At 42.4% G+C, this 24,067-nt stretch overlaps 3 protein-coding genes across 4 annotated transcripts in view; 2 read left to right on the forward strand and 1 right to left on the reverse strand.

The window, feature by feature from the left end:
- The window catches only part of GSTs2 (glutathione S-transferase sigma 2), a 469,518-nt gene that overhangs the window by 50,457 nt on the left and 394,994 nt on the right, over window positions 1-24,067 (reverse strand). The window lies entirely within an intron of this gene.
- Window positions 798-13,634, forward strand: LOC114242296 (mitochondrial 2-oxoglutarate/malate carrier protein). Its single transcript, XM_028173396.2, has 6 exons — window positions 798-1,012; window positions 3,501-3,719; window positions 5,597-5,779; window positions 6,291-6,393; window positions 12,502-12,623; window positions 13,225-13,634. The coding sequence occupies exons 1-6, from the start codon at window positions 933-935 to the stop codon at window positions 13,424-13,426; spliced, it is 909 nt and encodes a 302-aa protein (XP_028029197.2). The 5' UTR covers window positions 798-932; the 3' UTR covers window positions 13,427-13,634.
- On the forward strand, window positions 14,346-24,059 carry Slob (Slowpoke binding protein). 2 transcript variants are annotated; one of them, XM_089737876.1, is made up of 11 exons: window positions 14,346-14,867; window positions 15,740-15,787; window positions 16,801-16,930; window positions 17,445-17,516; window positions 17,687-17,789; window positions 19,036-19,221; window positions 19,781-19,962; window positions 20,050-20,224; window positions 21,332-21,448; window positions 22,422-22,558; window positions 23,901-24,059. In XM_089737876.1, the coding sequence occupies exons 1-11, from the start codon at window positions 14,567-14,569 to the stop codon at window positions 23,947-23,949; spliced, it is 1,500 nt and encodes a 499-aa protein (XP_089594002.1). In that variant the 5' UTR covers window positions 14,346-14,566; the 3' UTR covers window positions 23,950-24,059. The 2 variants fall into 2 exon arrangements, with proteins under 2 accessions (XP_089594002.1, XP_028029227.2); XM_028173426.2 differs by lacking the exon at window positions 15,740-15,787 and having other exon boundaries at window positions 14,353-14,867.

Genomic DNA, 24,067 nt, shown 5'->3' on the forward strand with positions numbered 1-24,067 from the left:
GGAACCACTGTCCCATGGTGGTAGCTGCGGTCTGAAGTCGTCGATGAAGCAACGCCTTCTTCCTACACGAGTAGTAGATGGCGGTGTCATCGGCGAAGAGCGCCAGATGGGTCTCCGGAGACCGGGGTATATCGTTGATATACAAACTGAATAGTAACGGGGAGAGGGCGGAGCCTTGCGGGACTCCGGCTGTGACGTGACGGGGCCGGGAACGCGTTCCCTCGACTCGATATCGGAACGAACGGTTCGACAAGTAGTCTCGTATGATGAGCACGAGTCTGTCTGGCACTCCCATGTTATACAGTTTGAATATCAAACCGTTGTGCCAGACTTTGTCGAACGCCTTCGCTATATCGAAGAAGAGGGCTCCTGTCGGAATGGGCGGTAGGTAGGTTATTTACTATTTATGCTTTAGACCACGAGCTCGCCCTTATCTATACTAATATTATAAAAAGGAAAGATTTGTTTGTTTGTTTGTTTCGAATAGGCTCCGAAACTACTGGACCGATTTGAAAAATTCTTTTTCCATTAGAAGCCGACATTGTCCCTGATGAACATAGGCAACTTTTTTTTTTTTTTTTTTATTTTTTTTTTTTGTTTCATGTGTGTTTTAATGTTTCCGAAGCGAAGCGAGGGCGGGTCGCTAGTTTATTAATATTTCTGAAATAATAAACTAGTTCAAATAATAGATAAGGGTTTTTTTCGTCTTATTTCTAGTTCCATTGCAAAAAAAAAGAACCGCCTTCACGAAAGAGATTTTAAGCGTCGTTATTACCGACTGTCACTCACTGCAAGATCAACATGACAGCGTAATTCGCACGGCCACCAAAAATAAAAATGGACAACTTCTAAATTCACAGTTGACGAAACCATATCCCGTATCAATAAAATGTAAAGTTGAAATACAAACAAAAAAACAAAAGGAAGCCAAAATGGAAAAACATGATAGAAAAATACATGGATTCGAAGACATCCCTCTAAGCACCAGAGTCGCATTGGGTACAGTTGCAGGGTAATTGGTTCTTCTTCTATATCATCATCATCATCATCATTCTCCTTCTATATATCTAAGAGTTTAAGTCGTCGTGGCCTAAAGGATAACACGTCGAGTGCATTCGTATATAGCGATGCACCGGTGTTCGAATCACGCAGGCGGGTACCAATTTTTCTAATGAAATACGTACTTAACAAATGTTCACGATTGACTTCCACAGTGAAGGAATAACATCGTGTTATAAAAATCAAACCCGCAAATTTATAATTTGCGTAATCACTGGTGGTAGGACTTCTTGTGAGTCCGCGCGGGTGGGTACCACCACCCTGCCTATTTCTGCCGTGAAGCAGTAATGCGTTTCGGTTTGAAGGGTGGGGCGGCCGTTGTAACTATACTGAGACCTTACAACTTATATCTCAAGGTGGGTGGCGCATTTACGTTGTAAATGTCTAGGGGCTCCAGTAACCTCTTAACACCAGGTGGGCTATGAGCTCGTCCAACCACCTAAGCTATAAAAAAAATGAAGAATTTGATGTAGTGATATCAAAATTTAAGCACACACAGTGTCCTCAATCTCAAATTAAGCTTATAGTCGGATTTTTTATTAGACGAAGTCAACTGACGTTTACTGTGTTGTCAGTTTTTGATGAAATAAAAATAGTGTTGTGACAAAGTGAATGATTGAAAAAACTCCTGAATTAATGAAATTGCCTCGATTGTCTAGTGAATAGTTGGTGTGCCGAATTGCCGATATCGGGTACTAGGTTCGAATTTTAGGCGTGCTTTGTACATACCAACGAGTTTTCGACGAAATATTATGTTCCTAAAGTATCTACCTGTACTGAATACCGAGTGTTTTAAACATTAAGAAAAACATTGCGAGGAAACTTGTAAGATTGCCCTATTTCCAATACATCATATAGTTGAAATTATAGATGTTTAAAATATAACAATTATAGGTAATGAAAATTAAAAAAAAACTGATTGTAGTTACATACTACTAGTAACATAATATATTGGAGCACTTTAATACAATTTTATTGTAAAATATAAATAATATTCTTTTATAGTTTGGAATTAATGATTAACTCTTCACACTCATTGTTCTTTCATGTGATTGAACGAGAACTGAACGCATCACTATTACTTTAAATATAGCAACATTATTTCACAAAGTGACATTAGCTACTGTCAGCTGGCTTCGTCTAATTAAAAATCCGACTATAGAGTATAGCTTCTTCTTTTCTTCCGTGGTTGGGTAAACGAGATAACTTAAGTGACCACCGGAACACATAAAATCACATATAAACCTGGATACGGCAGCTAGCTTCGAGACACGTTTTGTGGCCCGCTGCAAAAATGGGCAGGAAGGTAGTACCTACCCGCGCGGACTTACAAGTCGGTCTTACTGTTTCTCTGCCTTATGATGTAGGGCATGTTTAGATGATGATTGCACAGAAACAAACAGTATGTTAAATACGCGTAGAGACTCGAGCTATACAATAGGGGTATCGAAGCTGTCCTAAACGTCAAAGACGATTTCTTCAAACGGATAGTCTATTATCCTTTTATTTATTTATTGCTTAGATGGGTGGACGAACTCACAGCCCACCTGGTGTTAAGTAGTTACCGGAGCCCATAGACATCTACAACGTAAACGCGCCACCAACCCTGAGATATAAGTCCTAAGGTCTCAAGTATAGTTACACCGGCTACCCCACCCCTCAACCCGAAACGCATCACTGCTTCACGGCAGAAATAGGTGGGGTGGTGGTACCTACCCGCGCGGACTTACAAGTGGTCCTACCAGCAGTATCTGTCTCTTATATATCTCCACACTCTAATACCTCGTTTAGAGAAGCATACTTATATTATCTGGTAAAATCAACAAGACACACAAAATCAGCATCGTTCTAATCAACAATATTGCAGGATTTTTTTAAGAATTGTAATGGGAATTACTCACGAACTACAAGTTCATTTAAATCAACTCAGATTTAATTGAGATGATCATTTTAATTCGCCTTCTTAAAAAGCAGTTTGTCAATGACTTCGCGTAGGAAGTCGTCAATAGACGCTTGTTTTTTGAAGTTATACTTCTTTAGGCGCGTTATGAAAAATTTATGAGAGTGAAATTTTACGATTCGCGTGACACAAAATTAACAGAAATGAAGTTGCCCACTAAATCGTTTATTACTATACGACCGACGTAACTTGGCGAGTCTGAATATAGCTACAGGTTAACTTTCGCGCATGTACACTCGTAAAAAATTGTTATTAGCATTCATTTTTTAGTAATATAAATGACAAAATTATTATTTAATATGATTCATACTAAATATTATTAAATTATTAACGTTAAATATTCATTATTAATTATTTAATATTAAAAAAAAAGAAATAAATTTAATAAAATAAAGTATAACTTCTTACGCGCTTACATAAGTACACGCACCCTTTTTTCTTTTTTGTGTGGTAACGAAAACGTGTACATTTCTTTTTTTAGTATGACGGCCACAACGATACTCCATCCTTTGGACCTCTCTAAAGTCCGAATGCAGGTGTGCGACCACCCTGGCTCGACTCTGAACGTAATCCGACACGTGGGCAGGTGCGAAGGCTACGGCTCATTATATACTGGACTCTCCGCGGCTCTTCTGAGGCAGGCTACTTATACTAGTACGAGATTGGCCGTTTTCTATTTTCTCTACGATGAATACAGAAGGTTTGTATTTTCCTTACAAATATTCGATTAAACGCGCTGCGTTCTATATTTGAAACAATGTCAAGCGAAACGTCAAGAGAGTTTGAACGCGAAAAATTAAAATTATGTAACACACATACAGACATATTTGAAATTGATAAAAGTATCCAAAATATTTATTACGAAAAGACAGAACTGTTTCCAACAATTTCGGTGATTAATAAAAAATGGCGGCACTTTATTTAATGACAGATACCTAATTATGTTTTCTTGATCCTAAACGAGTTTCCGATGTCAAAAGCAAACTTGAAAACAAAGTTTCTAGCTGTCCTTATCTTACACAGCAGCTAAAAACTAGTGATAGCATCTTCAGTTCATTTATAAGTTATTTTTCTTAGTCAAAGACTCGCCCATAAGATATGTACGAAGAGAACAGGGAAGAGAGGTAGATATATTAGTTAATGTGACGAGCCGTGACAGGAGAAGCATTAAGGAAACATGACGATCGATCCACATAATAAACTGAATGAGTAAAGATTATAGAGTACAACAGACATATCACATTAAATTTTACATTAAGTCGTCGTGGCCTAACGGATAAGACGTCCGGTGCATTCGTGTTGTGCGATGCACCGGTGTTCGGATCTCAGGCGGGTACCAATTTTTCTAATGAAATACGTACTTAACAAATGTTCACGATTGACTTCCACAGTGAAGGAATAACATCGTGTAATAAAAATCAAACCCGCAAAATTATAATTTGCGTAATTACTGGTGGTAGGACCTCTTGTGAGTCCGCGTGGATGGGTACCACCACCCTGCCTATTTCTGCCGTGAAGCAGTAATGCGTTTTGGTTTGAAGCGTGGGGCAACCGTTGTAACTATACGTCCTTAGAACGTTATCTCAAGGTGGGTGGCGCATTTACGTTGTGGATGTCTATGGGCTCCAGTAACCACTTAACACCAGGTGGGCTGTGAGCTCGTCCAATCATCTAAGCAATAAAAAAAATTATTAGAGCAGCATTTGAAGTAGGTATTTACGTCTAAAACTCAAGATATTTTTTCTTGTAAACTGAAGACATGAGTGGATAAAGGGGATATGATACAATTTGTTAATTTTGAGAAAACGGGCAACAAACTTTAGTTGCTTGTACTTTTTCTTTGTACATAACTCCTTCGTCACATGCGATTTCTAAAAATAGCCTTTAAGCCCGGATTTTTAAGGTCGAATATGCTTTATAAGCACAACACCTTCACTCAATGTAAAAACTCAAAAATCTTAAAATGGTATTTAACCCCTTCATTCAATCATGTCTTCAACTATAAGGTAGTGTATCGTATAACCAACTCGCATTGTGTAGTCTATCCAACTCGAGACATAAAAACGGTATTGATTTCTTTATTATATTCGCTAGTTGAAGTAAATATTTCGTAGGGAAAAATTTCGGCCAACGCCTTAGCGCTAACCAGCATTGCATTCACAGCGCGTATTGTAATTAAATTAAAAAATATTACTACTATTAATATAGCTTTATTTCCTACTAGCTTTTACTTTGGCATAACGCTAAATTTTACTCCCCACTTCACTTACGTAGAAAATGAATCGGTGCTAAACTTGTATTGGTCTTACCGTGATGTTATATAGCCTTATAGCCTTCCTCAATAAATAGGCTATCTAACACTGAAAAAGTTTTAAAATCGGACCAGTAGTTCCTGAGATTAGCGCGTTCAACAAACAAACTCTTCAGTTTTATAATATTAGTATAGATTATTTATCGCGCAACACATCAAGGAAAAGTCGACGCAGAGTTTGTGAGGCCTAAAAAGGCGAAATTTTCCGTGATCCATTTTACTAAGGATCCCAAAGTTATCAAACAGTTTTGTCTTTAATTAACTAGAAAATACTGCAAGGCGCCGTGTCTGAACGAGAAGATTATAATGGGCATGTACGCGGGGCTGGCGGGAGCGTTTATCGGGAATCCCTCGGAGGTGGCACTCGTCCGACTAATGGCCGACGGACCACGATACTGCTGCTATTATTACTGTCGACCTTACACAGGAACTTTCGACGCCATTTGCAAGTGCGTGTTCATTTTTTAAATTATTTAAACTTTCGTTTTTGTTGTTCGGTTAGCTACGTGACCGCTAAAATACCTGTAGCGGGTTTTGGTCTTTAAATAAACAGGCAAAGAAGACAAAAGAGTAAAGCTATTTTCTGTTCTGTGGTTAGCGTGAGTTTTTTTTTAATTTTCGCCCAAAGAAAAGAACAGCGCCCCTAGCGGAAAACATAGACAAACATTGGAACTTCATCCAAATTTAAGTGTACTTTTACGCTATCGAAAACGTTAAAACACTCGCACTAAGCACACTGGTTTTTCAATCGAGTTCCTTCTTCTCTTAAGTTGCTATTGCCGAACTTGAATTTAATGAAATTTAAGTAAACAATTTAAATTTATTAACATGACGAGCAAAAAAATTTATTTAATTTTAAATATTTAAGTCTATTGAGACGTCAATGCTTATTATCGAATTTCAATCATAGGGCGAACATATAGTTAATGTAAAAAATAATCAATGATTTTGAATAAACAGGATAATTCGCTATGAAAGTATCAGCGGCTTGTGGCGCGGCGGTGTCTTGACTTCGGGTCGATCTCTGATCGTGACAGCAGCTCAAATAGGAAGCTATGCAAAGGTCTACCATGTTTCTATTATATTAGAGCGATTTGGTGCAGTCGAGTATCATCATTAGTCATCGAATATCAGTGACATTCTTTGGACACGTTTCACGAAATAGGAATATTTACTGGAGCCACAGTTCGGAGTAGTATAAGGGCGGGTATAAGACCACGTGATAGGTACACTGTATTGTATTCAGCAAACGTTATACTTCAACATTATTACTAAATAGATAACTGGGAACAAATCACGAACGGTCATCCGGTCCCAATTTAGGATTCTCTGTTTTATGGGTGAGAGAGAGGTGGTGGGAGACACTGTTAAACATACTTCTATATGTTGAAATATATACATATATAGACAATAAACACACGGACAAAAAGCAAACATACTGTTATGCGCTGGGGTTCGGGATAGATACCTAAATGTTCCACCAAAGTACAACACTCAAAACACTTCACAAACACTTTAAAATTCTCAATTCACTGCATCCGTTTCGCTTCAGGTGTTCCGATCGCTGTTTCGCTTCGATTAGTTCCGATTACTAACTGCCTGCGTTTTTTTTTTTTTTTTTTTTTTTGTGATTGAAGGATTACTGGTGGCCCGGAGGCCTTTCCAGTTTCACCAGGACAGGTGGGCGAGCAAAGGCTCAGCCAGGAGGGGCGGGACTTGCTAACAGCTACCCGAGCGCCTCCGAAGGAGACCTAACAGCTCAAGAGTAGCTGCTTCGCTCAAGCTCAAGAGTAGTAGTTAGGTTGCACGGCGAACTCTTTGTCGAGTTCGACGAGTACGGTTACCGAGGTCCCTAAGCCTGCTCCTAGAGCTGAAGGCGTCTAGTGCAAAGGTTATTGGATCTGAGGGATCCGTAAGGACGTGTCTAGGGCGTCGACGGTGACTGGCTCCTGCATGATCAGGATTCGGGGAGTAGTCAGCGGCGGCTACGATAAGGCGATTATCATGACGCATAGCCTTATCGAAGTACCGTTCCGACGCTGACTTCATGTATCTGGATAGATTCGAGGCCCAGGTCGTCGTGTAGGTCAACGTTCCTCACGAACCACGGAGCTCCGACGGCTAACCTGCAAAAGCGGGATTGTAGAGATTGAAGGGTGTGTATGTGTGTGCGGGCCGCGTGAGCGAACACCACACTCGCGTAAGTCATGACGGGCCTTATGCAAGTTTTGTAAAGTGTCACCTTGTTCCGAAGGGACATTTTACTCCGCTTACAGATCATGGGGTAGAGTCTACCGAGAATAAACGCGGCACGGTCACGGACTGATTTTATATGCGGGCGGAATGTCATCGATGCATCCAGGGTAACGCCCAGGTACTTGACCTTCCTGGCCCAGGGTATGGATTGACTAAAGAGAGTAATCGGGGGTGTGAGATTCCTCCTCCTAATACGGGAGGAAATCCGTGTGGAGCTTCCCCTCTGAAATAGCACCGCAGTACTTTTCGCTGGGTTGATGTCTATGCGCCATTTTCGGAACCACTGTCCTAGGGCTAGGGCTGCGCTCTGAAGCTTCTTCGCGATTAGGGACTTGTTTCTACTGGAATAGTAAACAGTCGTGTCGTCGGCAAATAAAGCTAAATGGGTCGGCGGCGACCGGGGAATATCGTTAACGAATAAGCTAAATAGGAGGGGTGAGAGGACAGAGCCTTGCGGGACTCCAGCTGTGAGAGGTCGTGGGGAGGAGCGGGTTCCCTCGACTCGATATCGAAAAGAGCGGTTCGACAAGAAGTCCCGTATGATGAGCACGAGACTATCCGGCACGCCCATGTTGAATAGTTTGAAAATCAAACCTTTGTGCCAGACTTTGTCGAACGCTTTTGCGACGTCGAAGAAGAGAGCTCCCGTGTATAACGGTTTTGGTCGATTAAGCCCCACAAGAATGTGCTCCGTGAGGCGGTGCACCTGTTGAACGCATGAGTGATTTGTACGGAATCCGAATTGTTCATCGATGAGAATGCCCTTGGATGAGACGAAGTCTCTGAGGCGTTTGTAGAGCAGACGCTCATACAGTTTGCCTAGAGACATGAGGAGGCTAATCGGGCGGTAGCTTGTCGGATGATTTTTTGGTTTACCGGGTTTATGTATGCCGATAACGTCCGCTTCTTTCCACACCGCGGGAAAGATACAGTTCGCCATAGCGGCATTGAAAATAGATGCCAACATCACGATGAGTTGGACGGGTAGAAGTTTAATAACGCGGTTGGATATACCGTCGGAACCGGGAGCCTTGCGAGGACGTAGGTCTTTGATCAAGTCTTTAACTTCCATCGGGGTGACGGGTGGTAATGCGTCCGAGGGTGGCAAGGAGACTCTGCGTTCTACCTCACTGTCTACAAATTCTACATGAACAGGGTCCACGGATTGAGTGCTGGGCGTGCACTGGGTTTGCAATGTATCGGCCAGCAGCTCTGCTTTTTCATCATCATCGAACGCCGCGAGTCGGCCTGAGGGGCCTACGAGGGGGGGCATAGTTACTACCGTATCCGATTTGAGAGTACGAGCTAAGCGGTAGTAAGACCTTTGAGAGGGCGCGAGTCTTTCTAAGAAATCAGACCATCTGGCATCTCGGACTTCGGCGATGCGAGACTTTACGTCGCGTTGTAGGGCACGCATTCGAATACGATTTTCCGCGGTAGGATACCTGTCGTAGGCGCGTATCGAGGCGTTCTTAGCTCTAAGGAGTTCCCTAATATCGTCGGACAATTTGAAGCGGTGAAGGAAGTCCTCCGCTACAACTTGTTTCGATGACCTATCTAATGTCGAGGTGATGTGTGACGTTAAGATGTCTATGGCTTCAGCGGTATCCTGAGGAGACGGGGTAGAGTCTGGGTTAAACGGGAGCAATGGTGGATCAGATTCAGCCAGGCTGATGCCCAGCGTGTGCCAATCCACCACAGTCCTCGTGACGGGAACGGAATCGGGAGCGCGACCGAGCTTCATAACGACGGGACGGTGGTCTGAATCTAACTCTGAAACTACTTCGATCGAGAGTAAGCGCAGAGTTACGTTTTTTAATAACGCTATGTCTAGTATATCCGGGCGATGCGCAATATTTAGCGGGTAGTGAGTCGGGGTTAGCGGAGCGACGATATCGAAGGCGAGATCATCGACTAACGCGTCAAGCCGCCTGCCATTCGGGGTTGTAGTGTGTGAGTTCCACCTGATGTGTTTACAATTTAGGTCGCCCGCCAGAATGACAGAGCTCCCCATGCCGAGCAGCGCCTCGATATCACTGCTTAGAACGATCTTATCCGGTGGAAGATAAACGGACGCGATAACGATCGGCGCGTGTCCCGTCAGTGAGATTCGGCACACTGATGCTTCGATATTAGCGAGCGCGGGAGGATCGAGCGGGACGCAATGCAGGGCTCTTCTATAGTAAATGACGGTACCACCACCACGAGCAGAGAGCCTGTCGTTCCTGACCATGTTATAGTTCGCGATTTTAGGGTCACGGCGCGCGGGCTTAAGTAGGGTCTCCTGCACTAAAAAGATATCAATTTGATGGTCACGCAAAAAGTCAGAAACCTGATCACGTTGATTTGCGAGACCGTAAGCGTTAAAAAATCCTATCGTTACGAATAGGGGCTTTATTCTACTTATATACGCCATTGATTACCGGCGGAGTGAGGGGAGGACGTACGTATTTAATGACGCGTATACGTCGGCGTATTCTTGCACAACGGCGATAAAGTGTTGTGCAGTGGAGGCAGCGCGAATGGCGTCGCCCAAAGCGTTAACGCGCTCAAAGTTGATCGACTGAAAGAAGTCGATCGCTAAAGCGAGATTGTCGGACGCGGTCGGAGGGCAAGTCGCGGGAGAGGGACGAGTCGCGGGGGCGGGACGAATCGCGGAGGAGGGAGTTGTAGCCGTGTTCGTGTACGGCAGCGGTTTCGCCCAAGCCGAGACACTGGGCACCGGCGCGGAAACGAACGCTGGCTTAGCCTGCGACACAGAGGGTGCCGAGGCTTTGATGTCTGGGCCGGAAGCTCGGAGGCGGTTTTGGCGGGCGACGCGTCGATTTATTTTTGGGGCTCGGGGCATCCGCGGTAATTTGCGGGGTGACCCTGTGTTCGACACAGGACGCAGCTAGGCGGTTCCGTCGCGGTTTTTTGATCGCGAGTGCATAGGGCCGTGGCGTGATCGCCTAAACACTTGACGCATCGGGGGCGCGCGTGACAGTTACGGGAAGAATGCCCGTATAATTGGCAGTTATGGCACTGGCTAGGTGTGCCTTTCTTGTGTGGGGTTTCGACTGCGATTCCGGAAAGGCTACAGACCGTTCGGATGTTGAATATTTGCTTACCCTCGGGGGTAGGCTGGAGGGCGACGAGAACCATATTATATGGCTCCCTTCCGCGGCCTGTATGCATGCGGTGTACGGAGTTAACCGGTAGGCCTTGTTCGAGAAGGTCAGCCTTAACGAGCTCGGCATCCAACTCTTTAGGGATGCCACGTATAACGGCACGGAGTTCGCGCTCCTCCTGGAGCGTATACGTGTGGAAACTTATACGCTCCTTACGGAGGTAAGAAGAGAGGGCCCTATGGTCGTCGGGTGTTCGAACCTTAATTTGAATGCCGTTCGCGAGGTTACGGGCATTCGTGAAATTGATATTTTTGGCCTTAAAGGCCAGGGAAACTCGTTCCCAAGCTGCCTTCTCTTGAAGGATTACCGGGGGAGGGGTCTGGGTTCTATTTTGTGCCACCGGACGCGGCGACGGAGTGGCACGGGCTGGAGGCGCAACGGGAGTCTGAGGGCGGGGGCACGACGCGTTCGCGGCTTTGCTAATTTTAGCGGCCGCGGGAGCTCGAGACTCCGCGGCACGCTTCTTACCCTTTTGCACCAGGGTGAATCCATCCGTCGATGAGGCGGGGGCGAGGTCGACCTCCATCTCCGAGTCAGAGTCGGAGGACGAGGAGGCGGGCGCAGGTGACCTACGAGTAGGTGTTTTGGAGGGTGCGACGGAGGCCGCGGATGATCGCGCTGCTGGAACGGTGACCACGGCGGACGACGCAGCAGTTTTACTCGCCAGTATAGGCGACGCGGGAACGGCAGGCACGACGGAGGCTGCGGTGCTCGATGCAGAAGCTTTGCACGCAGGTACAGGCGACGCAGGAGCAGCGAGCTCGGCGGAGTCCACGAGAGGGCTCGCGGTGTGATCGGCCTTGAAGGCCTGAAACTCGGAAGTGAGCTTTGGGTAGCGAAGCCGGAGAAATTCCGCAAATACAGCGTCCATGATGGCTACGTGCCCAGATGGGGCTACCCTGGGTCTTAGAAAACACTCGCCTTGCGGCGAGGCCCCAAATTCTCGGACCTGAGCGGTTCTATTGAACACAGGTGGCGATGCGGCACGATTACTACAGGACAAAGAAAAAAACAACAAAACGGAAATAACAAAAAGAAACAAAACAATTAAAAACTTCCAGAAAAAACACTTGGTCGGCAGATGTACCACGAACACAGGCCGCGCGAACAATGGCCGGGCTAACAAAAGCCGGGCGAACAAAGGCCGGGCAATCGAGTGGTCGATGAGCACGTCCGCACGTGACGGGTGCCTCTGTCGGAATGAACTGCCTGCGTGCCATCTCTGTAACGCTTTTATAGTCGATACGACATCCCTAGAACCGTCGAGAACATTCCTCACAAGTTGAGTACCTTCAATGTGTGTTTCCGCTATCTGACCATAGATGGCGTTGTACTTCTCGAGCGTTCTGGATGTTACTAGATGTTTCGATTTTCGTTCGGCTACTCGGCGATAGATGGCGTTACTCTTACCGGCGTAATAATACTTCCTGTTCATCACACAATGTTTGCTCGGTAGGCACATCCATAGGTGTCGAACCAACTACCCTTAGCGCAACAGTCAGGGCCGCTAGCTACTGCACTACTAGGTCAGTTATTGGTTAAAATAATTAGACATTAACGGCATTTTCCAATTGGATACCGCTTTATGCCAAGTGAGAAGCGAGTCCATCAGACTAGTCTGATATGAAGCCAAAAATATAGGGCATTAATAAAAAAGCCCATAATGCATCCCTGCCAATTGATATCCTCTAATTTACATTATAATGATTGCTTTTCTTCAATAATTCCACGTCGTTTTCACGCAGACTCGCAGGGCGTTACAAGAAAACAAAGTGGCTAAAGGTTTGGAGTTGCATTTCTACACGTCGATGATATCAAGCTTCATCGCAGCCGTCATCTCGTTGCCGATAGATCACATTAAAACTAGGTTAGATGTTCTCTTGAACGCATCGAGTACAGACGTGATGAGGGTCGGGCGTGTGACATCCTATCCGCAGCACTAAACATAGATTAATTCGCAAAGCAGCTGCCCTTGAGTTGTTGGGTCTCCTTTGGAGGCGCTCGGGTAGCTGTTACCAAATCCCACCCCTAGTAGCTGAGGCTGTGCTCGTCCACGTTCTGGTGAAACTAGAAAGGCCTCCGGGCTACTAGTAATCCTTCAATCATAAAAAAGAAGAAGAAAAAAAGCATTAAACAGGGTGATGAAATAGCCAAGCTCCATGTGCTCTCCACTATTGTTTCTTTTTAAATATAAAATGCAATTATTGTTATGAATTAACATTTTCAAAAACATCAAACGGCCATTTTTACTTCAACTTTTAGCTTTGGTTATTACCTTCTAAGATAAACGAGCATATAGACACCATCTGGTGATAAATGGTCACTACTTAAGGTCCTACCACCAGTAAGTAATAATTAATCCAGATGCTCCGAGACCTCTTCCTATACAGTCGTCCCGGAAAGTTCAGTAAAATTTTAACAATAAATGCATTTACATAACAATTAACTTACATTATTTTCTCAAACAGATACCAAGTTAGAAGTGATTGTGTATCACAGAAGGAAATTTTGTCGGACACAAGGAGGAATAGGGGCATATTTGGTTTGTGGAGAGGATTCACACCGTACTATTTGCGGATGGCTTTTCACACCTTCATCACTTTCTATCTGTTGGAGCAGTTTTTCGAGATGTACCAGAAATGGGAAGAGCACGAGAGAAAACTTAGATGAGGCTTGTTTAGATGCCGAAGAGAATGGACTCCGTGCTGGAATGTTTTAATCGAATTGCTAGTTTTTGCATTGGCTCAAAGGGAATGGCCTTTTTATAATCTGTCTCTTGAAGTTTTAGTATTTGTCGTGTTGAATCGACCTAGAAGTTTTTAAGCTGAAGCTTAAATCAATTGTTAACGAGTTCAAATGAAGTCCCCAAAATATTTAGGTCTAAGTTCATAGTTACTCTGGTTTGTTTGCAAATTTTACTCTTGAGATTTATTGGCAATAGCTTATGTGGAAAAAACCTAAAAAGACAAACCTAAGCTCCTTTATACAATACATACAAATACATACTATATAAAATATACCTTTGTTTTCTTAAATGTCTCAGGGGAAGAACACTGTGGTCGTCTATACTACTATTATAAAGAGGAAAGATTTGTTTGTTTGTTTGTTTCGAATAGGCTCCGAAACTACTGGACCGATTTGAAAAATTCTTTTTCCATTAGAAGCCGACATTGTCCCTGATGAACATAGACTACTTTTTTTTATTTTTTTATTTGGTTTCATGTGTGTTTTAATGTTTCCGAAGCGAAGCGAGGGCGGGTCGTTAGTCTAATATAAGTAAGTATTCATTAGCAGCAGTAAAATCATGCTGCCATCTTGCTACTTACCCAAAATAACTCTAAGGAAGTACCGTAGAGTTCATTCTAGAATTATAATACAAGTGGCAGAAAAGACTTTTCAGATACGAGAAGCCGGCATGTGGTGGTCGCATTAATCTTTGTGTTCTCTAGAATGTGGATAATTCCCCTTTTTTCCGATAAAACATTACCTTGTCACGTAATTGTATTGGATTAAATATATAAAGTCATACATAAAGACCGACATCAGAATATCGTACGCATAGATGTGCTCGCGGATAATGCGGCATTACAGGGGCTTCCATTAGTTCCTTTTGACATACTTTTGTATGAGTTACGAGCGAATTGCGGTCTGCGATGCACACGTCTTTCGATTCTCGTCCTTAATTCAATCGTATCTGGATTAAAGCGAAATTCGTTACGTAGCATTTAGCGTTTCATCTATTTGAACTAAGATGGTGTGTTGATATTGGAATTAAGTGGCATTTCCAAAAAAAAAAAATTAACGAAATTGATGAGAAGCAAATTTGGGAGTTTGAAAGCGTTCTTACGAAAGAAGTCTAACAAAATGTTCAATCTATACCAACACATGAAGTCCAACAACGACGACAAGGAGCAAAAGGAGCCAGAGACCACTGGGCACGACAGGTTCTATCAAGAACGTCCGAGAACCAGCTACAGGAAGAAGAAACGCCGTGGCGCCTGTAGACGGGCCCAATCTGCAGCCGAACTCAACCCTGAATCCATTGCGGCTGCTAATAAAAGGAATGCGTTTCGTATACGCTCCGTGTCCACAGATAGAGAAGAAAGTGAAGGTAATTAAACCATTTCAAATAATGTATTTCCAATTAAGCAACATTAAAAAATAACTATAATTATACAATAATTATAATACAATTTTAAACAGTATACTTACTTACTGTATGTGAAACATTGTTGCAGTCATATTTACAATATACAATCTGATCTCTGAAGTATTAGGTTTGCAAATGCAAATCTTTTTCTATAGTAGGCAAATAACTTCTACTTAGATGTTTCAAATTGAAATTGAATGCTAATATTCATTCATTGAGAGTCCAAAACGCTTTATCCCTGTTGCTTCAGCTGTTTTTTGCAAATTAACCCCCACAAACGTATACTTTTATATTTATATAGATATTTTCTATAACTGCCACATAAAATGAGTTTCGAAACTGTTATAACTTTGCAATATCTTCATGTCATTTGAGTGAACTGTGTGCTTAGTGTGAGTTTTTTTACTTTCTCGATAGTGTAAAAGTAACTCAAATTGGTATGCAGTTGAAACAGCGCTCCTAGCGGCAAGCGTAGACAAACGTTCCAAATCCATACAAATTTGATTTAACTTTTACGGTGTCGAGAACGTTAAAAAACTCGCACTAAGCGCGCTGAACAGTTCAATGTGCATGCGTAATGCCCGGCGTATATTGGTAATTGCATTAGGTGTTGTAGACTAGAGATAAGTTGCAGTAGTGATTTTGCACATGTACAAAATTATCTCTTTCTGATCATTTATTAAAACGAAATCAGTAAAGGTTCAAATCTGATTTTTCTCTCAACTATTTATAAATTGTTGGTGCGTATGAAAAATTCAGAAGTTTAATTAGAACAGTGTTTAGTAAACTTCTGTTTGATTTTCCTGTATTTTTTTTTGTTTCGCTCACGGAAGAAGGCCGAAAGCAAGATGGAGAGGCATCCTCGTGCGCTTGTAGTTCAAGTACCTATCTACGTAATTTATTTTGATAATGAACTTCAGACCTACACACCTCTGCTGACTGCTTTTTTCCCCTACCTGTTCTAGTAACCTCGAGGGGTTATTCTAGATTGGCCGAGCTAGTAGGTGAGCTCACGGGGCTCAAACCTGATGACGTTGCTAACACAAACCCTACCAAGAGCCGTGCTTCGCAGAATATACCACCGAATCGGCAACGCGACCCACTGAGAAGATCCGGCGAGAAATTCGGTGGGCTGTGTCTGTGGGTTAATTTACTCGTTGAACCCTTCGTCGTAAGAGACGGGTTCGACGAGAATGATGACCGGTGCTTTAGGTACCTAAAAGCAACGTTAGTGGATCGGGAGGATCCGCAATGACGTGTTTTGGGCAACGTGCACTATTCGATTTCAAAATCATATATTTCAATTGGGATATGGTGATACAATTTTTTCCATGGCTATGGAACGTGATGTTAAAATAATTTCTACAACCGATTCACAGAAGAGTCACACTTCCTAGACATGACACATTCCTATTCACATTCCTAGATAATTTGATCTTAAATTGAATTTTTTACGATACGATGTTACTTATTTTCTAATTTTATGCCTGGCTTTTTATTATTAACAATATGCGAATAATAAAAAGTACAACATATGTATAGACAATGTACCGCAGAAAATCCCAAAAAGTAAGGAAAACTTATAAAATTTTAGGGAAATTTTCGAAATTTTACTTGAGAACTAAATACAAGAATTAAGATTTCTTCAAACCTTAAGACGTTGATTAAGGGACCTAGATAAGTAAGTCTAAGTGGTGTGTAAAGTCTGTTTTATTGCTGTTGTGTATTTACAACTGTAACTATTTAGATCGGATGCGCTAAGTTTCGTTTGTCTCTGTTTAAATAGTTATCATTATTACGCCACAGGAATAATTATAAAAACTTAAATATATTATATATAGTTGCCTAAAATAATAATAAAAAAATTGAAGTGTCTATTTTATTGTACTTTTAGAAGAGAATTCTGAGCGTGCACCTCTCGTGGCGCAGAAGATAGACTCCCTGGCGAAATTGCTGTTCAACAAATCCCTTATTGGCACGGGCTCTGGTAAATCATCTCCATCAGAACCGACAGCTTCGCCAAGGTAATATAGAATTTATAATAGGTGAATAAAGTTTCCCAAAAAAAAAACTTAAATTAATAACTCAAATAATAAGTATAGAATATATAATAAGTGGAATATAAATAGAAATGAAGAGAATATAATTGCAAATTTAGTTAAACCCTATCTCCCTTCATTTCCGAATTAGTGGCGAGCCGTAATCGAAGAGGAGAACCAAGAGACCATGAAAAATGATTCTGTCGATCAGTTTCACTTTACATATGGGTACATTCCGGCTTAATTTCAACCGTCTTAATTATAAGAAATGTCTTTGAGTTTTAAAGTTCTAAAATAAGTTCATAAAATGATAATCGGAAAAACCTCGTCCCATTTGCTAAATTCGCAGTGTTATCCGCGCCATGCGCAGTGATTTTAATGATTTGACAGCTGTCAAAAGAGAGAGCTGTCGGGTTAAGGGGCAATGGTATCCAACCTATTTACTATATAAATCAGAACCAGTGACCTAATACTAAAATGGTGATTCTCAATTTCACAGATCTGGCGATCGTTCTATGGAAAATTCGGCTGCTCTAGCAATATGTACAGAATATTTGTCACAATCTTCAAGGTAAGTTGTTGAACAATCTTTAACTTATAACAGTATTGCATTATTTGTTTTATTAATAATCATTCACCACTTGCAAATTATTTGCCTTTCAACATTTTAGATTGTGCTACATACATAGAGGTACATAAAGTTTTATGATTTTATTAAAACAGTAGCGATCTGATTTTCAGATATGCTTTAATTTCTCATCTCGGAGCGATTGGGTCACGACCGAATAAACATTGGTTTGCTATCCACGACAATTCCATTAAAACTGACAGACTGCTAACCCTGGTGAGTTCTTTAAAGCCAAACTAGCAACGAAGTCATTTGTTCCATCCTTAAGTTTCCATTAATAATACATAGTGTAGCGGCAATCTGATTTTCCGCACTTGAAATTGCTATCAATATTTCTGGACTTGAAATTTCAACGAAATTAAATGTGTATTTTTGTGAAAATCAATATTGGTTCGTATGCGTCAAAAAACTTGATAAGTGAGTGACGCACAAACTGAATGATTGTCAGCGCGACGAACGCGTTAAGGCACATTCAGAAATCATGGGATTTTGAACCACATTGTCACTTTCGATCAAAAATGGATTCTTTTGGATAATCGTAGGCGATTATCATGTTGCTTAGATCCTGGTTCGGCACCTAGACAATGTCTCAAACGAAAACTTACTTCTAAAAAACTCATGGTCTAGTGCCGGTATAATTCATCACCACTTTTTACCAAATGACACCGGTATTACTGCGAACGTGCATTGTGAGAAACTGGACCTAATGATGGAGACACTTGCGAATCTCCGGTCAGTTATGGTTAATGGCTCGTCCCCGCTGTTCCTACATGACAACGATCGACCTCATACCGCACAACAAAGCTTGTAAACTACAAGAGCTAGAGTTGGAAGTTTTGCGTCATCCACCGTACTGTTACACACTGGGGTTCTGGATAAATAAAAATTCTACTGAAGTACAAATTAAAAACTGTATTAGCACTTAAAACACTTCACAAACACTTTAAAATTCTCCATTCACTTCTTTCACTTCGCTTCAGGTGATCCGTTCGCTGTTTCGCTAGTTCCGATTACTAATTGACTGCGATGCGATCTCTGCAACGCTTTTATAGTCGAAACGAAGTCCCTACAATTATCGAGAATATTCCACACAAGTCGAACATTGTGTGTTTCCGCTATCTGACAATAGATGGCGTTGTACTTCTGGAGCGTTCTAGACGCTACTAGATTCTTCGATATTCGTTCGGCTATTCAGCGATAGATGGCGTTACTCTTACCTGTGTAACAGTACTTACAAGACTTTTCGTCGACTTCATCTACTTTTTTAACAGTTAGGACAACTTCTCGACAGGGTAAAAATTCAATACTTGAGAGTAATACCGAATGCTTTTGAAAAGTTTATTGGCTCCTGTACATCTGAACAGGGCATTGAAAAATTACTACTGCACTGACAGAGAAGCTCAGTTACTAGGGATTCCACTAGGGTTGCCGGTATATACTTATTTTTAAACATTTTTTTCAGATGCCTCTAACAAATAAATGCCCGATAGAACAGGGCGACCGTTCTAAAGCCCTGATAATGGAATTATTTCGGGCCCTCCACCATCCATATATATATCCAGTACTTGACCTGGAGATGTGCAATGGACACGCACTGACCGTCTTACCATTTAATGCCAGAGGGAGTCTGAAAGATCTTATTTATAAGGTAGGAGAAAATATTAAAATTGAATACAGTAGCAGCTACTTTGTTTCCGTTATAGCAAGTATTTTGATAAACTTATTATTATTTTAAACACTAAGTATTTTCGATTCACGTGTGGCCTAACATAGCAATACAAAGTTCTCAGTCAAAATAGCTCAACATTTGACAGGTGTCAAAAATGATATGTGCCATAGTTTACCTACTGTTACTAGTTTGCTGGTGGTAGGACGTCTTGTGAGTCCACGCGGGTAAGTACCACCACCCTGCCTATTTCTGCCATGAAGCAGTAATGCGTTTCAGTTTGAAGGGTGGGGCAGCCGTTGTAACTATACTTGAGACCTTAGAACTTGCGCATTTACGTTGTAGATCTCTATGGGCTCCAGTAACCACTCAGAACCAGGGGGGCTGTGAGCTCATCTAACCACATCAAAAATTAAAAAAAAATTAAAAAAACCTCGTCTTCGAATAGGTTTACTGGTAGGGTACTAGATAAAATTGTTTTGTGTCGAAATTGTCCATTCATATTAGTTGGCCTGCATAAATTTTAAACTGTTTGCATCAGAGTACTTGGAACGACGAGTACGCCCGCAAGTGCGGCTCGGTGGGCACGGGGCTCCCGGCGTGGCAGGTGGCGAGGTTTGGGCGACAAATGCTGGAAGGCCTCCTCTTTCTAAAGGAGAAGGGTTTTCCGCCCTTCCGACATCTACACTCGGGCAACGTTGTCGTGCAGAATGGGGTTGCACGGTGCGTACTCAATATTTTCAACAAATAATATTAGATATATACAAAATGGTGTTAATGATCGAATGACGTCTTTGATTGTTCAACCAGTATATGTGGATTGGAGAACACGTTGATCGGGGCCCTCCCGCGGTGTCCCATAGCGTTGGCCGCCCAGCTGGAGGTTGTGGAGGCTCTTTCGCTCGGACACGTGCTATTCGAAATGTGTGCCGGCACTGAGATCGACCTCGCTCTGTTGCCCGATCTCACGCCTACATATCCGAACGTAATCAACCTCTGTATTTGATTATGTAGTTTACTAGTTTGTTACGCAAGGCTAGCACATAGAAATCGCTCGCATGCACTTCTTGGTAACAGCCGCCGCCAATGTTGGCCAAGGTTGGTACATGAAAATCGCACGTATGCACTTCCTGGTAACAGCCGCAGTCAATGTTGGCCAAGGTTGGTACATGAAAATCGCACGTATGCACTTCCTGGTAACAGCCGCAGTCAATGTTGGCCAAGGTTGGTACATGAAAATCGTTCTCACGCACTTCCTCGTAAGAGCCGCCGCCAATATTGACCAAGGCTAATACATGAAAATCGGCAGCATGCACTGTCTAGTAACAGCCGCCGCCAATGTTGGCCAAGGCTAATAGAAGAAAATCGCTCTCATGTGCTTTCTGGTAACAGCAGCCGCCAATGTTGGCCAAGACTAGTAGATGAAAATCGCTCGCATGCGCCTCCTGGTAACAGCCGCCGTCAATGTTGGCCAAGACTATCGTGCGAAAGATCGCAGCTTTAAGCAACAAAACGATCCAGTTTTGACATTTTTTTGCGTAGCAAACCATCATCATTCTCCTGCCCTTCTCCCAGTCACCTGGGGTCGGCGCAACATGTTTTCTCCTTCGATACTCCTCTATCGTATACCATTTTATTGCTCACGCCCCTCTACGCAATCTATCCATTTCTTCTTAGGACTACCTCTTCCTCTAACAAACCAAAAAAGCACATGAAGTTAAAGAAAAAAATGTCGTTTGACAAAAACAAAAGAAAATAACACTGAATATTTTTCTCTTATTCTTATTATTCTATAGACGAGCTGGCTATTCATTTGATTAGTTAATATAGTAAGTATAGATATAGATAGAAGTATAGTTTAAATAAATAGTAACTATAGTAATTAGATACGCTTCACATAATCAGCATATCATAGCACGAGCATTTTTCTGTGTGCTTAGTGCGAGTTTTTTTAAAGTTCTCGATTGCGTAAAAGTTAACTCACATTTGTATGGAGTTGGAACGTTTGCCTACGTTTGCCACTAGGGGCGCTGTGCCGACTCCATACAAATTGTACTGTACTACACGCACTGTATCTTAATGAATTGTCCAGGTCGTCGAGATCATCGAACAGATCTTCGGTCCGCGGACTCCGACGCTGCACGAGCTGCTTCTCTGCGAGCTGTTCCGGAAGATCGACCTTCGCGAGATGAAGGGATCGTGCTTACCGGTAACGTCATTAACAAACAACTTTATGTAACTTTGTACTGCACTAACATCTTCCCGAAGCAAGATGAAGATTAAGTAATATAATAACGAGTACGTTGACAAGGAAACGGGATTGAAAATTTAGATTTTACTTGAATGTTTTTTTTTTGGGGTTCTATCAGTGTACTTAGAGCGAGTTTTTAACAACGCCCCTAGGGGCAAACGTAAGCAAACGTTCTAACTCCATACAAATTTGAGTTAACTTTTACGCTATCGAGAACGTTAAAAAAGTCGAATACATAAGTGAGCGTCAGCACTACCAGAGCGTATAGACAGCACACGCGAATGTCGCCACTCACCTTCATATTACACCAAGTCTCAATTATAACGTAACTTTTTTTTTTTATTCCTTAGATGGGAGGACGAGGTCACAGCCCACTTGGTGTTAAGTGGTTACTGGAGCCCATAGACATCCACAACGTAAATGCGCCACCCACCTTGAAGACTGTCCCTTCAGACCGGAATGCATAACTGCTTCGCGACAGAAATAGGCAGAATGGTAGCCACCACCACTAATGGAGCGTCCGCCTTACGGTGCCAAAAAGATATGAAAGAGTCTTCGACTAATCGTTTTTTTTTTGTGTTTTTATTGTGATGTATCAGAAGGACAGTGTTCGTCAGTATAGTTTCAAAACATACATTTTTACTGGTGATAGGACCACTTGTGAGTCCGCAACCTCCACTCTGCCTATTTCTGCCATGAAGCAGTAATGCGTTTCGGTTTGAAAGGTGGGGCAGCCGTTGTAACTATACTTGAGACCTTAGAACTTATATCTCAAGGTGGGCGGCGCATTTACGTTGTAGATGTCTATGGGCTCCAGTAACCACTTCACACCAGGTTGGCTGTGAGCTCGTCCACCCATCTAAGCAATAAATAAAAAAAGAGTGAATTGCCCAGGGCTTAAGTGTTTACTATAACCACATTCCCCTGGTAGAACTTCAGCCAGCGTTTGTCCCGGTCGTGCCTCTCGCTGCTGGGCGAGGTGGCGCGGCGACAGCCAGGCGCCGCGCGGCGCTCCCGCCCCGCCTCCCCTGCCTCGCCCGCCACCCCCGCCACCCCACCGGCCAGACGGTAATGTCTCCGTATACTACAATTTTAAAGATATTTTATAGTGAACGAAACAATTCTAACCGAAGCCGTAGCGGTTAGCTTTAATAGCGCGAAAGGTGTTTCTTTTTTCTTCCTACCTATGCTGATAGCCTAGAGAGGCTATTTTTTCTTGACGTGTAGGTGAGCTCATGGGGCTCAAACCGGAGTGTTGCTAACACTGACCCTGGCAAGAGCAGTGCTTCGCGGAATCTACCACTGGATCAGAAGCGCGACCCACTGAGAAGATCCAGCAAGAAACTCAGTGGGCTGTGTCTATGGGTTAATTCACTCGTCGAACCCGTCGCGACGGGTTCGACGAGCACGGTGACCGGTGCTTGTGGTACCTAAAAGCACCGTTAATGGATCGAGAGGATCCATAATGACGTGTTTAGGGCCACGTCGACTGTTTACCATTCGGTCTACAGGATCGGGTATGTCGAAAGGTCATCCATGACGTTATTATTTTTATAGTTCTAGATGTTAAGAAGAGTGATTTACAAGCTCAAAGTCCATATGGTGTAAAGTTGTTACAGGACTTATTCACCTTGAGACATGAGGTTGAGGTCTCAATTGTGTAGTAGTGCAATTTTAAAAATATTTTATAGTAAACGAAATAATATCAACCAAAGTCGTAGCGGCTAACTTTAATAGCGCGTGAAATCATCCGTGAATTTATTATTTGGTATAGTTCTAGATGGGAAGAATAGTACCCTACAAGCTGAAGCCTCTCCTGATGTCAAATTGTTATAGGAGCTACCCAGCTTGAGACTTGAGGTCGATATCTCAATTGTATGGTATAACGGCAAACTAAAACATTTGACAAATTCACGTTAGAAATAAGTAAGATGTTTTTTTTCCCTATCTGGGAGACTAAGAAGCTATTGAAGCTTCACGTGGATGGCTAGGTGAGCTCACGGCTCACTTGAGCTCAACTTGATAGGATTTGCTAACACTGACCCTGGCAAGAGCTTCGCAGAATCTACCACCAGATCGAAATCGCAATCCACTGGAAAATCCGGTGAGAAACTCAGTGGCCATGGATGGTAGTATCTTTCTCTCTCTCTCTCTCTGTCTCTCTCTCTCTCTCTCTCTCTCTATAATATACTAAACCTGTTTAGATATCGAATGACTAAACTCATTAGAATATTTGCAAGATTTCTTATGAATATTGTTATGAGAGAAACAATGAGTATGTTTAAACACGCGTGGGGCTTGAATTATACGAAATAAATAAATAATAGAAATGAATACTAAAAGGGAGCCTTCGACTACTCACAAATCGTTGTGACAATTTATTAATATCGCATTAACTTGCCTTTTCCAGGAGGCATTTTCCCGTTGAGCAAGACTTCGCTGAAGAGTGGCAGTGGTGATCAGAAATTTAATTGGATAATTTTGTTTTCTTTTTTTATTCTTACATTGGAGCAATATTAATAGTAATGTTTTGTTATAAAAAATTATTAATAAAAATAATTATCGGTCATTATGGTT

Source organism: Bombyx mandarina, chromosome 03 (assembly GCF_030267445.1).
Source record: "Bombyx mandarina strain Sakado chromosome 03, ASM3026744v2".
Taxonomy (NCBI): domain Eukaryota; kingdom Metazoa; phylum Arthropoda; class Insecta; order Lepidoptera; family Bombycidae; genus Bombyx; species Bombyx mandarina.